Raw genomic sequence first — 15,742 nt, 5'->3', positions numbered from 1 at the left:
TTTTGATTGATTTTCACATCTTGAATTTTTGTGGTGATTTTTTTCTAAAATAATTTTTCCATGATTTTGCTCTGAATTTTGATGAAGATTTTCGCCTGAATTTTTCCCAATTTTATTACCTTGAATTCTCGTGATTTTTTCATAAAAATTTTCCCTCTAGATTGTGTGATTTTATTGCTCAAATAGTTGGGATTTCTCCTTATTTTGATTCTATGGTTTTTTTTGAATTTTGTGAATTTTTTTCTTCGCTGATTTGGTGAGTTTTCTTTTGAAATTTTTGTTGATTTTTCCCTATTCTAACGGGTATGATTTTTCTGAATTTTCGCGAGTTCTGTTTTTTCGAGTTTTTCAACGATTTTCTCAGAATTTCCTTTTTTTCTATTTTCAAATTTTGGCAAAGTTTCTACAGTTTTGACTCAGCTTTTCAACTTTGAATTTTCACACGATTCTGTGGTTTTTGTTCTAAATTGTGGTCATTTTTTTGCCTGAATTTTGACCGCATTTTTTTTATTTCGACAGTTTTTTTTGAGTTTCGTGCTTTAAAAAAACAAGTGATTTTTTTTGGCTCACTTTTTTGTAGAATTGTGATTTTTCTTCTTCCAAAAATCATAATTTCCTTAAAATTTTGATCTTTTTTTTCGAGAAAGGTCAACTTTGAATTTTCACACGATTCTGTGGTTTTTGTTCTAAATTGTGGTCATTTTTTTGCCTGAATTTTGACCGCATTTTTTTTATTTCGACAGTTTTTTTTGAGTTTCGTGCTTTAAAAAAACAAGTGATTTTTTTTGGCTCACTTTTTTGTAGAATTGTGATTTTTCTTCTTCCAAAAATCATAATTTCCTTAAAATTTTGATCTTTTTTTTCGAGAAAGGAGGGAAGCTTCTTCGAGATTTGATGAAATTATTATTTTTTATTTTCACCTTTTGTGGTGGATTTTTCTGTATCTTGATATGTTTCATGCGTTGATCCCTCTCTCTCTTTTCCTCTTCCCTTCCAGTTATGAGGGAAGGTCCTCCGGATTTCCTTTCTCTTTGAACAGTTTTTTGTTCAAGTTCGAATTATTTTTCTCTTCAATTTTGCTACAAAATTTTGCTCAAAAATTTATCCATTCATTTCCGAATTTACACCTAATTTTAATTCTCGCGAGTTCTCTGTTCTGAATTCTCACCTAATGATTTTTGCTGAACTGTATTTTCGAGAATTTTCTATTTCCATAATTTTTCATTATTTTGTTTTGAATTTTATGGATTCGTTTTTCTGTCCAAATTTTTGTTGGTCATTTTGGCAAAACCTTTTTTCTTGAATTTTTTAATAAAATTTTCTCCTAATTTAGCCCCAAAGTTTGGTAATTTTTTCTGCTCAAACTTTTGCGGAATTCTCCTGTTTACAGATTTTTTTCGAGTTTTTGAGAGTGTTTTGGACTTTGAGACTCGATGATTTTATTTATAATTTTTTGAGGATTTCTTGATTTTTTTTTCAAATCTTATTCTGTTGAATTCTCGTGGATTTAATTTTTCAATTTTTTGACGATTTTCCCCGAATTTCGTGTTTTTGTCTTGTGTATAAATTTTTATCCATCTTTCGCAATTTTATCGTTGAATTTCGTAAATTTTGTTTTCAATTGTTGCGATGTTTTTTCTTGAATTTTAATGCTTTTTACCCTAATTTTTTTGGTGGAGTTTTTCTACTTCTAATCGAATTTTTATTCTGGAATCGTCGTGATTTTTTTCAACTTTTTAAATTTTCACAAAACTCTGTTTTTTGGTTATTTTGAATTTCGCGATTTTGATTTATTAAGAGAAGATCACGAAGAGGTTTTTCAACGTTATTTTTCGATTAATTTTCTTTCTTTCCAGATCTCGATCTTCGCTCTGTTTCCTGTTTTGGTCATTTTCTCTCAATTTCAATAATTTTGTCACCTTTTTTCCATTTTTTTTTGAATCGTGTCAATTTTCGACAGTTTTGATGGAGTTTTTTTTCATTTTGAAAGCACGTACACTTTTTTGTATTCAAATTTTTAAAATGATTTTTTTTTTCAAATTTGGATTGCTATCTCTCCCCTCCTCTCCTCCACCGTTCCCTTTTTTCTTGTCAGTTTTAATAAGTTTCCCGATCTAAACTGATTCGCTTCTTTCTTATGGAATTTTTTTCAAAAATTATTGTCTTATTATTTCTTAACACTAGAATAATTTTTTTCCCCTCAAATCCTCGCTCATGTCAACATTTCTGCCTTTTTACGATTGGTATTTTTGTGTTTGATTTTTTGAAATGATTTTGATTAAAAGATTAAATTTCGTTCCTCCCTGTTTCGGTAGACTCCCCCCCTCTTCTTTCAATTTGTTCTGTAGTTCAACACATTTTTCGATTATGTTTCCGGAATCCAAAATTTTTCTTCTACGTTCTTTTTGTATTTTGATCTACGAGTAGTTTGCTTTCGAAATTTTGGTAAATTAGGTATCGGGTTTGAGCTTTTGCTAGTTTTTTTTTTCTTTTTCAAAAATGGTTTGTATTCGAATTTCGATATTTTTTCTGTGTTTTTTGAAAAAACTGCTATCAAAATTTTTGTTATATAGGTACGTTTTTTTTTGTTTTTTTTTTATAATCTGAAATAGAATGTAATGTTTTGTAAGGAATTGAAGTTTTTTGGTTGCCACTTTTTTTTTACATCAACATTTTTTTTTGGTTACTTTTTGGTTACTTTTTCCGGCTTTTTTGGTTACTAAAGTTACATTTTTTGAGAAAGATTTGAGTACAATTCCTGATTTTTTTGAAAAACAATTTGTCCAAAAAACTGGTCTTTTTCACAATTTTTACGAGAGAGTCTGATTTTTTGAAAATTTGGACTAAAAGAGCAAGATTTATTGATCTAGAGAATTTTTTGATTGCGAATTCGACAAAAAAAATTGTTGTCACAAAAAACCGGTCTTTCTGGAAATTTTGACTAAAAAGAATGGGTTTTAAGCAGTTTTGGCAAAAAAACATTTCTATCAATTTTCATGAATAAAACAAAACTTTTTTTTGGCAATTTTTGACCAAAAATAGCTATTTTGCAATTTTTCCAAACATGTGATATTTTTTTTGGTAGTTTTGGTACAATAATAATTTTTTTGCAGTTTTTAAAATGTTTTTTAACGCAATTTTGGCAACCAAACAAAATGTGATATTTTAGCAATTTAGATATTTTTTATAAAACAGGTTTTTTGTCAAAATGTGGGTCCACTTTTACAGTATTTACAAAAAAATTTGGATTTTCAAGATTTTGGCTAAAAGATAAGATTTTTTAATACCAAAATTTTGAAAAAAAAAACAGATTTTTTGGTAAATTTTTGACAAAACTAGAAGAACGTTCTGGTAATTTTTGATGAAAAACGAACTTTTTTTGACAATTTTGACAAAAAATTGATCCTTTTTACAAAAGTTTGCAATCTGGACAAAAAAAAAGGAAGATTTAAGGCTACCGGTACATATTTGAACGATTTTTGTTTACAATTCTGATAAATAGAAATTTTTTGCAACAAGGAAGCAAAATTTTCTTGAAATTGTGACATTTTTGATTAAAGAGAGGCGTGTTTTATCTAGGTATAATAATATTGGTTTATTGGAGGAAAAAACAATAACAACAATAGTACACATAATGAATACCTACCAGCTATCGATACACATTTCTATATTAAAGATACATTTACGCTTTAGGATTACGGTTACGGATGTAATTTTCCTCCAATTCTTGTAGTTTTTTCTTTATCGCAGCTCTCTGGTCGTCGTCGAATTTGGCTGCAAAAAATACGAAAGAGAAATTCATACGATACAATAATTGAAGTCTGTTATAATGTTCAACTTAACCACAGCTACGAGCTATAAGTATGATTCATGGTTCTCAATCTTACGGTTGTTTCCAAATAACTGGTTGTATACAGTCTCTGCCTCGGCTTTGGCTACTTCAGCATCGGCTTGGGCAAGTTTCGCATCAGCTTTGGCTCGTTCTTCATTGGCTCTGGCCACTTCTAGCTCTCTAGTCAATGAGGCAACTTTTTTTAAGATAGACTTTGTATCTGTGGAAGTATTGGATGACTGTGAAGTGCTGGAATTATCGTATTTTTTATCCAGTTCTTGTAGCGTTTTCTTTACAGCAGCTCTCTCGTCATCGTCGATTTCGTCTGCAAAAAATACGACAAAGAAGTTCATACGATACAATTAAAGTCTGTTATATTTAACTTGACCACAGCTACGAGCTATAAGTATCATTCATGCTTCTCAATCTTACCGTCGTTTCCGAAGAGCTGGTTGTATACAAAATCTGACTCGGCTTTGGCCTTTTCTGCATCGGTTTCAGTTAGTATTTCTTTCACTTTGGCTAGTATTACACCAGCTTTGATTAGTTCCGGATCGACTTTGGCCTCCAGCTGTTTAGTCAATAAGTCAACTTGACTTAGAAGAAACTTTCTATCAGCGGAATTATTGGACTGTAAAGTGTTGAAGAAACTAACATTAACATCGTAAAAACATAAATACACAAAAATGTCAAGTGGAATCAAAATAAATGCATTCACCAACCTGGAAACGAACTCGGCTGTTCAACACAGCACGTTGTATTTTCGGCACAACACATCTAAACATGATGATCAGTCAGACGATGCGAATGAAATCAGAAATGAATGCAAATACAACAGAACACCTGATGATGAAACAAACTGAGTATTTTAGTCATTCGAGCTGCAATCTGGACAAAAAAATTAGAAAAGCTACAGGGTGCCCAAAAATATCGAGTACCCCAAAGAAAGTTTTTCATTGAAAATATAGGTTGGCAAGGTGAATAATGCATATGATTGGTGGAATGTTATCTCTTCAGTCCAACAACCAATCATGTGCTATCATTATTATCATTCACTGTGACCAACAGAACTTTAATCAACCAAAGTAGCCTATTTTAGTAGAAAACTTTTTTAGGGGTACTCGATATTTCTGGGCACCCTGTATTTTAACTATTTTTGTTTACAATTTTCATAAATAGACATTTTTTGCAACAAAGAAGCAAAACTTACTGGAAATTGTGACATTAAAGAGAAGGAGTTCAGCGATTGTGACAAAAAAAAAAAATGATTTTCTAGATATTTTGATTTTTTTATTTTCAAGCCATTTATTACAGTTTGTACTGTACAAAGAAGGAACATTTTTTGTGGTTTTGATAAAATAAGATGAGATTTCTTGGTAGTTTTGGTGAAAGTTTTTTCCTTTCTTCAATTTTAACAAAGTGCTGTCTGGAAATTTTGACCATAAACAGTTTTTTCTGCAATGTTGAAAGAAAAAACTTGTTGGAAATTTAGATAAAAAATATACAGTAAGACACAAAATTAGCGCCTTGGTGGCTTTTATTTTCAAGTGTGGAATAGTGAGATGAATAAAGCAGCGTTGTGTATGGAAAAATAAAGGCTTTCAAAAGCGACATTGAAAATTTCAGGCCCATGCACAGGGTGTCCAAAAAATTGAAAAACCGGTTTGGTCAAAAAATTCAAACTGGTTTCTGTTGGCGCAATGTATTCTACACACTAAGGCGACAAAAACGTGATATGAATTTTTTGAAACCGGTTCATTGATTTGCAACCAGTTAACAAAAAATACCCAAAAATTGTAGACAGAGAAGAAAGCTTGAAACAAAAGTTGTAGAGCGTAAAAAATTGAACCATTTTCGCTGATCACATTTTGAAACCGGTTCATCAATTTGCAACCAGTTCTGTATTAAAAATTACCTAAAAATTGGAGATTTACAAAAAAGCTTGAAACAAAAGTTGTAGGGTGTGAAAAATAACACAATGAAAAACCAGTTTGGTCAAAAAATTCAAACCGGTTTTTATTGGCGCAATGTATTCTAACGTGATATGAATTTTTTTAAACCGGTTCATTAATTCACAATAAGTTGACAAAATATACCCAAAAATTGTAGATAAAGAAAAAAGCTTTAAACAAAAAGTTGTAGATGTAGTGTGTGAAAAATTACACAACTGTCAAATCACATTTTGAAACCAGTTTATTTGGTTTGCATTTAGCGACCCGTTTTTGACAATCACCTAAAAATTTAAGATAGCTGAGAAAAAAGCTTGAAACAAAAGTTGTAGTGAGTGAAAAATTTTAAAACTGGCTTATTACGAGTAATTTGTCACCAAGTAACTTTCAATGACTTGCTGTGAATTAATGAACTGGTTTCAAAATCTGATTACCTAGCAAAAATATGTAGTTCTAAGTCCAATTTTTCACGCGCTTTTTTTCTCTTTCTTCAATTTTTATGTGCCTGTCAAAAACTGGTTGCCAAGTACCTACAAACTTATGAACCGGTTTCAAAATGTGATTGAGTTGAATAGAATTGTGTTATTTTTCACACCTTACAACTTTTGTTTCAAGTTTTTTTCTGAATCTCCAATTTTTAGGTAATTTTTAATACATAACTGGTTGCAAATTGATGAACCAGTTTCAAAATCTGATCAGCGAAAATGGTTCGATTTTTCACGCTCTACAACTTTTATTCCAAACTTTTTTCTCTATCTACAATTTTTGGGTATTTTTTGTAAACTGGTTGCAAATTAGTGAACCGGTTTCAAAAAATTCATATCACGTTTTTGTCGCCTTAGTGTGTAGAATACATTGCGCCAATAAAAACCGGTTTGAATTTTTTTGACCAAACCTGTTTTTCAATTTTTGGACACCTTGTGCATTTTCCTGAAATTTTCAAGGTTGCTTTTAAAAGCCCTTATTTTTCCCTACTCAACGCCGCTTCATTCATCTCGCTAGCTTTTTCCAGTTTCCACTTAGAAACAAAAGCCACCTGGCACTATACTACTTTTGTGTCGTACTGTTGATATAGTTAATTCTAGCATAACTGTGTTAGAGAGAGAGAGAAGAATCCCTTCCTATAGTGGTTAGTTTTGTCCATTTATTCCCTAAGGATAGAATAAATGTCCTATTGCCTGGATAGCTCAATTGAAGAGGCTTTTTAGATGTTATGCTGAACTGGTAATAGGTATGCAAAGTTATCTTGTAACATAGGAAATAATTTCAAACATTACAACAAATTAAAATCATTTTATTAAAACGTAATTTACATAGACAACGTTTATTCTTATGACTAACAATACAGGTTGCCTAAGGACCGTTTTAAGGCAGAATTTAACATTTTTACATCTTAGTACAATTTCACAGCAATTGTTTTATCGTAACTATAAAAGCCAGAGAATAGTAACGATGAGTAAAATAAGTTATTTTCCAAAAGAAACAAGATGTAATTTTGCCTAACTCCATTCGAATAAATTTAAATAACATAAGTTATATTGATCAAGTCTACTGCCCTCAGAGATAGTAAACTAGACCAGTAACATTAATTAATCGCTAGGATTAGATTAATGAAAAATGACTAAGTTCATCGAACTTACTTACCAAACTGTACACTTTTTCCATCGCTTGCCTGGGCTTCACTAATACTAGAAGCTGTGATGGAACTTAACTAAATGAGGCACATTTTAATTCTTTGCATAGTCCGTACCTGACCGGTTCAGGGTGGACTACCAAAAAGACACAATTTATTGATCATCGGATCCATGATCAAATTAAAAACGAATCAACCACACGCGATGGTGGTCAGGGGTGCGGTGAAGGCATATTCTTGAGGAGCGATTCCTCGTTGACGATTTTGGGGGGGCCGATTTTTTTTTTTTTAGTTATATTGTTTTGCTAAAAAAATGTGTTTAATAGTTCTCAGAACTTTTACTCAAAATCATTGGGTATAATTATTACTTGTAACAAAAATGTAAGGCTCGCCCTAATCAAAATGAGGCCTCCATAGTCCATTTCATGCCCATCTGAATGAAACCCCCTCCACCATTTTATGAATTAGGTATATCGCTTTGAATTTTTAAAAAACTTCAACTTCAGAACTTGGAACTTTTCCTTAAAATTATTGGGTTTATTTGGTATGTATTTGCGTTAGAAGTGTAAGGCTCCATCGATCAGAATAAGACCCCCAATGAAAATAAACCCTCCACCCCTCAATTTTTTTTACATACCTACCATATTGGCAACTAGTAATATGTGAGTAAGACGAAGTGGGCCATTGCCCCCCTTGTGAGCGATTTAAAATAAAACATGCAAAAATGGACGTTTTTCTCATTTTTTGAGCCTATTTTTCGAAAATTTTCACTCTCGCTTCGCTCGAGTAGTTATATCATTTTCATTTTCATAAAATTATCACACATCACGAAAGGTTCTCAAAAAAACACCTCTAATTCCGATTTTTCATGTCTAAAAATCTGAGTTTTCCCCCTCTTTGAGAAAACCTCACTGCATCCCTGGTTATCTCTTCCATTTAGCTGAATGTTCAAGTCGCAGAAAATGATAGTCAGCAATATTTTTTTATTTGAAAAAAAAATAACTATTTTTTTAAAAAATCTATGAAATTAAAATTCTGTTGGGCAAAAATGTTGTTATAGTGAATGAGAAAAAATATGCGAGGTGGGGGGGGGGGTAACTGTACATTAGGGGGGCCGTCCAAGTGAACCCGGGGGGCGCTCCTCGTAGACGTTGGGGGTTCACCGCACCCCTGATGGTGGTGAAGCCGAAAGGGGTAGACCACAAATAAAATTATCATTTAATGAAATATTTCTGCTCGTAAGGATAGAAATATTATAATAAAAAACGCGACTGTACGGACATTGCGACGAGGTTACCATTTACTGCAGGTTCAGGAGCCAAGTGATTTTTGGCGCTAAAACGATTGTTTATATAGAAAAAGGGATGAAATAGGTACCTCCCTCGTGGTCACATGGTGTAAAAGGGATAGAAATGCTCGCAGTGTCGGCAAATCTCAAAGAGATGCCGCGACCTGTCAATAAGCGAGCATTCTTTGCAATAAATTTACATAATTAATTGCCTATTTTCCCTATTTATGATAATAAACGTCATAGGGGTAGCAGAACCCTGTCAAATAAATTATATTGAAAATAAGAAGGGTTCTTCCACCTCTGACTTCAAATGTACAAATAATCGAGGATTTGTACATTTCTAGCTCTTTAAGATAAATACACACGTTTCCATATTATAAGGCGTAAATAAAGTAGGCATCCTTCTAAGGGGTACTTAACATAAGAACCACCTTAGCAGGTGCGGGCCAACCACACTATGTCACTGTATAGACAGTTTTCGCAATTATCATTTTGACAGAAAAAAAGTAAAATTTTGTGGTTTTGATAGAATAAGAATAAGGTAAGATTTTTTGGTAGTTTCGGTAAAAACTATTTTTCCTTTCTTCAATTTTAACAAAGCACTGTTGCGCTGCCTAAAAATTTTGACAAAAACAGTTTTTTCTGCAATTTAAAAAAAAAATTCTTGGGAATTTAGATTAAAAAATAGACATTTTTCGCAATTATGATTTTGACACAAAAAAAGTAGAATAAGGTTTTTTTGGGTTTTGATAAAATAAGATTTTTATTTTTTTGTTAGTTTTGGTGAAAACTTTTTCCTTTTTTCAATTTTAACAAAGGGCTGTCTGAAAATTTTGACCAAAAACTGTTTTTTCTGCAATTTTGAAAAAAAATGTTAGAATTGATAAAAAAAATAAGACATTTTTTTCAATTATGATTTTGACACAAAAAAAGTAAAATAAACATTTTTTGTGGTTTTGATAAGATAAGATGAGATCTTTTGATAATTTTGGTAAGTGAGAAAACTTTTTCCTTTTTCCAATTTCAACAAATGGCTGCCTGGAAAGACCAAAAACAGTTTTTTCTGTAATTTTGAAGAATGAAAAAACAAAACATGTTAAGAATTTAGATAAAAATAGACATTCTTTTCAATTTTGATTTTGACAGAAAAAAAGTAAAACTTTTTGGTAATTTTGATTAGAGAACACTGATTTTTTTTTGGCAATTTTGACTGCAAAAGGGTTTTTTTGGCGACTTTGGCATAAAACAAGAGAATCTGGTAATTTTAAGAAAAAGTATGAGCTTTTTTTGGCAATCATGACAATACAGTGACTTTTTTTTACCGTTTTTATTAAAAAAGTAGAATTTTTTGCGATGTTGACAAAAAAGTAAGATTTTTTTCAATGAATAATTTTGATGAAAATAATATAAATTTTTTTTGTTTTTTTGTTTTGCAATTTTGACAAATAGAAAAACTGATTTCTTAATTCTTTGCGACAAAAAAGCAAGATTTTTTGAAAATTTGATCCAAATGAAAGTGAAAACGTGTTTTATTTATAATATTGGTTTATTGGAGGAAAAAACAACAACAACAACAATAGTGCACATAATGAAATGAATACCAGCTATCCATACACATTCTATATTGTAAGATACACTTTACGCTTTAGTATTATGGTTACGGATGTAATTTTCCTCCAAATCTTGTAGTTTTTTCTTTATCGCAGCTCTCTCGTCGTCGTCGAATTCGTCTGCGAAAAATACAAAAAATAAATTCATACAGTACCATATTGAAGTCTGTTATAAATTATAATTATAATATTCAACTTAACCACAGCTACGAGCTATAAGTAACATTCATGGTTCTCAATCTTACCGTTGTTTCCGAATAACTGGTTGTATACAGTCTCTGTCTCGGCTCTGGCTACTTTAGCATCGGCTTGGGCAAGTATCGCATCAGCTTTGGCTCGTTCTGCATAGGCTCTGGCCGCTTTTAGTTGATTAGTCAATAATTCAAGAAACTTTTTTCTATCTGGGGAAAGAAACTCTTTCCTATCTGGGGAAGTATCGGACGACTGTAGAGTGCCGGAATTATAGTATTTTTCATCCACTTCTTGTAGCATTTTCTTTACGGCAGCTCTCTCGTCGTCGTCGATTTGGTCTGCACAAAAAATACGACAAAGAAATTCATACAATACAATTGAAGTCTGTTATGATATTCAACTTGACCACAGCTACGAGCTATAATTAACATTCATGGTTCTCAATGTTACCGTTGTTTCCGAAAAGCTGGTCGTATACAAAATCTGACTCGGCTTTGGCTGCTTTAGCATCGGCTACGGTTATTATTTCTCTCACTTTGGCTAGTATTGCGCCAATTTTGGCTAGTTCCGCATTGGCTTCGGCCGCTTCTACCTGTTTAGTCAATAAGTCAATTTGACTTAAAAGAGAGTTTCTATCAGCGGAATTATTGGACTGTAAAGTGTTAAAGAAACTAACATTAACATCGTAAAAACATAAATACACAAGAATTTCAAGTGGAATCAAAATAAAAAATGCATTCACCAACCTGGAAACGAACTCGGCTGTTCAACACAGCACGTTGTATTTTCGGCACAACGCATCTAAACATGATGATCAGTCGGATGCGAATGCGATAGAAATGAATGTTTTGCAAAGGAACACCATACCAGCTGATGATGAAACAAACTGAGCATTTTAGTCATTCAAACACGTGTTATCGAATAGTAAACGTCATGCAAGAAAAAATATATTGCTCGAATTTCTACGAGCATTTTTTTTTTAAATCAAATTTTAATTTTTTTTTTAAAACTGATTTCAATTTTAATTTTGCAATTTTGACGAAACTGGAAACTGGCAGATTTTTTGCAATACAATGCCAAACTTTTTTTCGCAATAAAATAATGAGCATTGTATAGAAATGACTGAAAAACGAATTTTACTGCAATTAGGCAAAAGATATAACTTTCTGGCAATTTTTGATGTCATTTGATGTGAAACGGAGGTTTTTTTTGACAATTTGAAGAAAAATGGGTGTTTTTTACAATTTTTACAAAAAATGGATCTTTCTATAATATTCTTACAAAAAATGAGTCTTTTTACAATTCTTACAAAAAATTGGTCTTTTTAAAAATTTTTTACAAAAAAGTATGATTTTTTTGAAGATTTGGACCAAAAAAAAATAAAATTTAGGCTGTTGGCTGTCTAATTCGACTTAATTTTTGTTTGAAATTTTGACACTAATGGCAAATTTTTCTGTCACAAAAAGAGATTATTTTTGGAAATTTTGACTGAAAAAAATGTTTTTTTTTCCAGCAATTTTTGCAAGAAAAAAATATATTTGGGCAATTTTAAGAAAAAAAAACTAGTCTTTTAAGGTGTTTACAAAAAAGTAGGATTTTTTGCGATCTTGACCAAAAAAAATGATATTTTTTCGGTAATTTTGATAAAATAAAATGATTTTTTTGCAATTTTGACAATTGACAAATAGAAAAAAAAATTTTTTGGGACAAAAAGCAAGATTTTTCTGAAAAGTTGGCCTAAGGAGAGGGGAGGGGAGGGGGTGGGTCGAGTATAAGCTCTGTTCCTTCTTAAAATTGCGATGATAAAAAACTTTCCACGGATTTATAAAGGAAATTCCTGGCAACTTTCCAATTCATAAGTTTATTGTTGTAAATTTTGTGGAAAAATCGTAAGAAAACTGTTAATTTTTTGAAAATCAAAAATTTGTGAATAAAGGTAAATTTAGAAGACTAGCGTTGATAAATGACATTTTTAAAATGACAATTTTTCAAAATATATCGGGACTACCTCATATTTTGAAGAAATAGAAATTTCCAAAAACTTTCCGGAAAGTTTCCGCAAGTTTCCGAAATATAGGTACTCAAATTAATTCTGGAAATTTATCATCTCTAAAAAATTGTCGCTTGTCGATAACATTTTTTAAATGTGTTACTTTTTTCAAAAAATGGACAAAAAGTCTCGCTTTGTTACCAAAAATCTTCGGTTTTTTTTTCGGAAATTGTCAAAAACTGGCTTTTTGCCAACATTTTTACAAAAATTCGATCACTTTATTTGCAAAAAAGTTGCAAAAAAGGCACAAATTTTCTGCCCAAGCCCAAGAGTAATAATGCGTTGACAAAAATCTTGTTTTTTTTTCTAAAAATATCAAAAACTTTCAAAAAGTCTTACTGTTCTTCACTAAAAATATTACTAAAAAAAAAAATTGCCAAAAATTTTCGCTTTTAAACCCAGAATTTTGAATTTGTGAAAACCTATACTTTTGTTTACCATTTTTAGTAAAATGTTTTGACTTTTTTGTGATTTTTTTCCACAATGAAAAGCCTTGCTTGCGTCTTATTATAATCTTTTTGGTTACTTTTTTGGACTTTTTTGATTACCTACCTACTAAAATTATGAGCTATGTTTTTTCTTAAAATTGCTAAAAATTGTAACTTTTTCGCAACAAAGTTCAAATGCCTTTTTTTATTTTCAAAAATCGTCAACGAAAGTCACTTTTTCGACAAAACTTTCGCCAGTACTCAATTTCTTAAAATTACTGCTTTCTAATGTGATTTCTATCAAAACTTGAATGCTAAAAAAATGTTGATTTCTAGCTTTTTACCTAAAAATTTCCAAGAAATCTCAAATAAAGGAGTTTTTCTGCTAGTTTGGCAAAAACCACACTTTTAGACTCTTTAGATAAGAAAGAACCAATCAATTTAATAATTATTCTGACAACTAATAGATCGTTTTTGGCAAAATTTCAACATTTTTTGGTCACTTTAGAGTCGTTTTGATTTTTTTAAGCCACATTTTTGTAAAAAATAATGGCTATTGAGGTAGGCCCAACTTTGGATAAAAAGGACAGGGGTAAAAAATTATGATAGTGCTCAACGTTTTGAGCTCAAACTAGACGATTTCCGGTGTGTTAGATTCTATTTTATAAGTAATATACTATTTTATAAGTTTTAGCACAATGGTCATTTTTACATTTTATGACCTGGAATCTGCTCTAATTGATCAAATCAACTCAAACTTGGGGAATGGGGTTCTTTTAGGACCTAGAATTGACCACCGCAGTTTGAAGGGTCAAAGTTGAAAATTACAGAAAGGTCATTTTTTTGGAGGGGCATAATATGACCCCAAATTGATGAAAAGGGTCCAAAATCATACCATTGGTCAGTACCCCCATTGTGATCAACATATCCAAATTTCAGCTTCCTAGGTCATCCCCACCCCATTTAAGGTAAGAAAAACCACATTCGACCCCAATTTTTTACCCCTTTACCCTTAAAATTGATCTAAAAGGTCCATATTTTCAGCATATAATGGGAGGATGCCCCATGAGTGATTATTGCAGGTTTCAACCTTCCAACTCTATTTGACCTCTCTCCAGGGTCAATAAGTGGATTTTTGGTCTATTTTACATGTTTTTCCATTTTTCAAACAGCCTGCAGGTCTTCCAAATTGACGTAGAGGGTCCAAATTCTCACAGCACAATGGGAGGATGTACCCGAAGTGACTTTTGCCTGTTTCAACCTTTCAACCCCATTTTTACAAAAAGGTCATTTTTTTGGAGGCGCATAATATGACCCCAAATGCATGAAAAGGATCCAAAATCATACCATGGTTCAGTATCCCCATTGTGATCAACATATCCAAATTTCAGCTTCCTAGGTCATCGCCGCCCCATTTAAGATAGGAAAAACCACATTTGACCCTAGTTTTTGACCCCCTCACCCCTAAAATTGATCTAGAAGGTCCAAATTCTCAGCATACAATGGGAGTGTGCCCCATGAGTGATTATTGCAGGTTTCGACCTTCCAACTCTATTTGACCTCTCTCCAGGGTCAAAAAAGTGGATTTTTTTTGCTATTTTACGTGTTTTTCAATTTTTCAGACAGCCTGTAGCACCTCCAAATTGACGTAGAGGGTCCAAATTTTCACAGTACAATGGGGGGGAGGTGTACCCCAAGTGCCTTTTGCATGTTTCAACCTTCCAACCCCATTCGACCCCTTTTCAGTGAAAAAAAAGTTAAGTATGGCCCCTTTTTCATGAAGCCATGAAGCCCCTCAATTGCCGAAAGGGTTTACTTTTTTGCTACAAAGTCTTGTAAAAAAGTTTCATTTTTTTGGCAAGAATTGCTAAAAATTGTCGCACCTTTGAAAAAAATGTCAACTGTTCCACTATTTTTCAAAAATTGCCCAGAAATCTCACTTTTTTTCAAAAATGACCCGAGTCTCGCTTTGTTGCTAAAAATTGCCAAAAATCCTTGATTTAAAAATGGTTATAACGAAAGTCACTTTTTCTTCACATAAACATTGCCAAAAAGTTGTACTTTTTCGACAAAAGTTTCACTGAACTTTCGCCATTACTCAATTTCCAAGAATTGATGTTTTCTGATATTGTGCTTCCCATCAGAAATAAACTGCTAAAAAACGTTGCTTTTTTACCTAAAAATTTCCAAGGAATTTCAATCTTTTGCTACAGTAAATTAAATGGAAAATAGTAAAAAAGTCGCTCTTTTGTAAAAGAAATTTTCAAAAAATCTCAATAGTTTTCAAAAATGGTGTAAGATGCTCCGCTTTTTTGTAGAATTATTGTCAACGTCTTACCTTTTTGCGAGAAATCACGAAAAATTCTCACTTTTCTGATGGTAATCTGAAAATATGTACCTACATCGTTTTCACTTTTCTGCCAGTAATTGCCAAACAAGTCTTTTTCTAACATTTCTTAATGAAATATTCTGCCTTTTTTTTATTTTTTACTTTGAAGTGTTTTGCTCCAGTCTTGTAACTGGTTTGATTACTGTTTTCACCTATTTTGGTTGCCCAAAGTTGCCCTATTTTTTTTTTTTGGAAAAAGATGGATACGAGTTCTGTTTGTGAATCGAATTCGAGATTCTAATTTCATTTTCTGGTTATGATTGTGATCATTTGTTTCCATTCCACTCGAGTAGGTATTTGTTGCAGAGTTGAGCTGAATCAAGCTCGATGAATTATTATCTCGTCGGTTTGAATAATTCATCATGATT

The 15,742-nt window shown here is 31.8% G+C and overlaps 2 protein-coding genes and 1 long non-coding RNA gene across 3 annotated transcripts in view; 1 reads left to right on the top strand and 2 right to left on the bottom strand.

The window, feature by feature from the left end:
• Positions 1–15,742, top strand: part of LOC135838864 (uncharacterized) — a 166,415-nt gene that overhangs the window by 134,670 nt on the left and 16,003 nt on the right. The gene's annotated exons all lie outside the window — the stretch shown is intronic.
• Positions 3,395–4,695, bottom strand: LOC135842837 (uncharacterized). Its single transcript, XM_065360495.1, has 4 exons — positions 4,555–4,695; positions 4,265–4,463; positions 3,888–4,157; positions 3,395–3,774 (listed from the first exon to the last, which is right to left on the bottom strand). The coding sequence occupies exons 1-4, from the start codon at positions 4,615–4,617 to the stop codon at positions 3,683–3,685; spliced, it is 624 nt and encodes a 207-aa protein (XP_065216567.1). The 5' UTR covers positions 4,618–4,695; the 3' UTR covers positions 3,395–3,682.
• LOC135842829 (uncharacterized) lies at positions 10,239–11,376 on the bottom strand. The gene is made up of 4 exons (XM_065360485.1): positions 11,254–11,376; positions 10,958–11,159; positions 10,561–10,845; positions 10,239–10,435 (listed from the first exon to the last, which is right to left on the bottom strand). Exons 1-4 carry the CDS (start codon positions 11,314–11,316, stop codon positions 10,344–10,346), a joined length of 642 nt encoding a protein of 213 aa, XP_065216557.1. The 5' UTR covers positions 11,317–11,376; the 3' UTR covers positions 10,239–10,343.

Source organism: Planococcus citri, chromosome 1 (genome assembly GCF_950023065.1).
Source record: "Planococcus citri chromosome 1, ihPlaCitr1.1, whole genome shotgun sequence".
Classification (NCBI taxonomy): Eukaryota; Metazoa; Arthropoda; class Insecta; order Hemiptera; family Pseudococcidae; genus Planococcus; species Planococcus citri.
The sequence above is the reverse complement of the archived record's forward strand: the minus strand, read 5'-3'. Positions and strand labels throughout refer to the sequence as shown.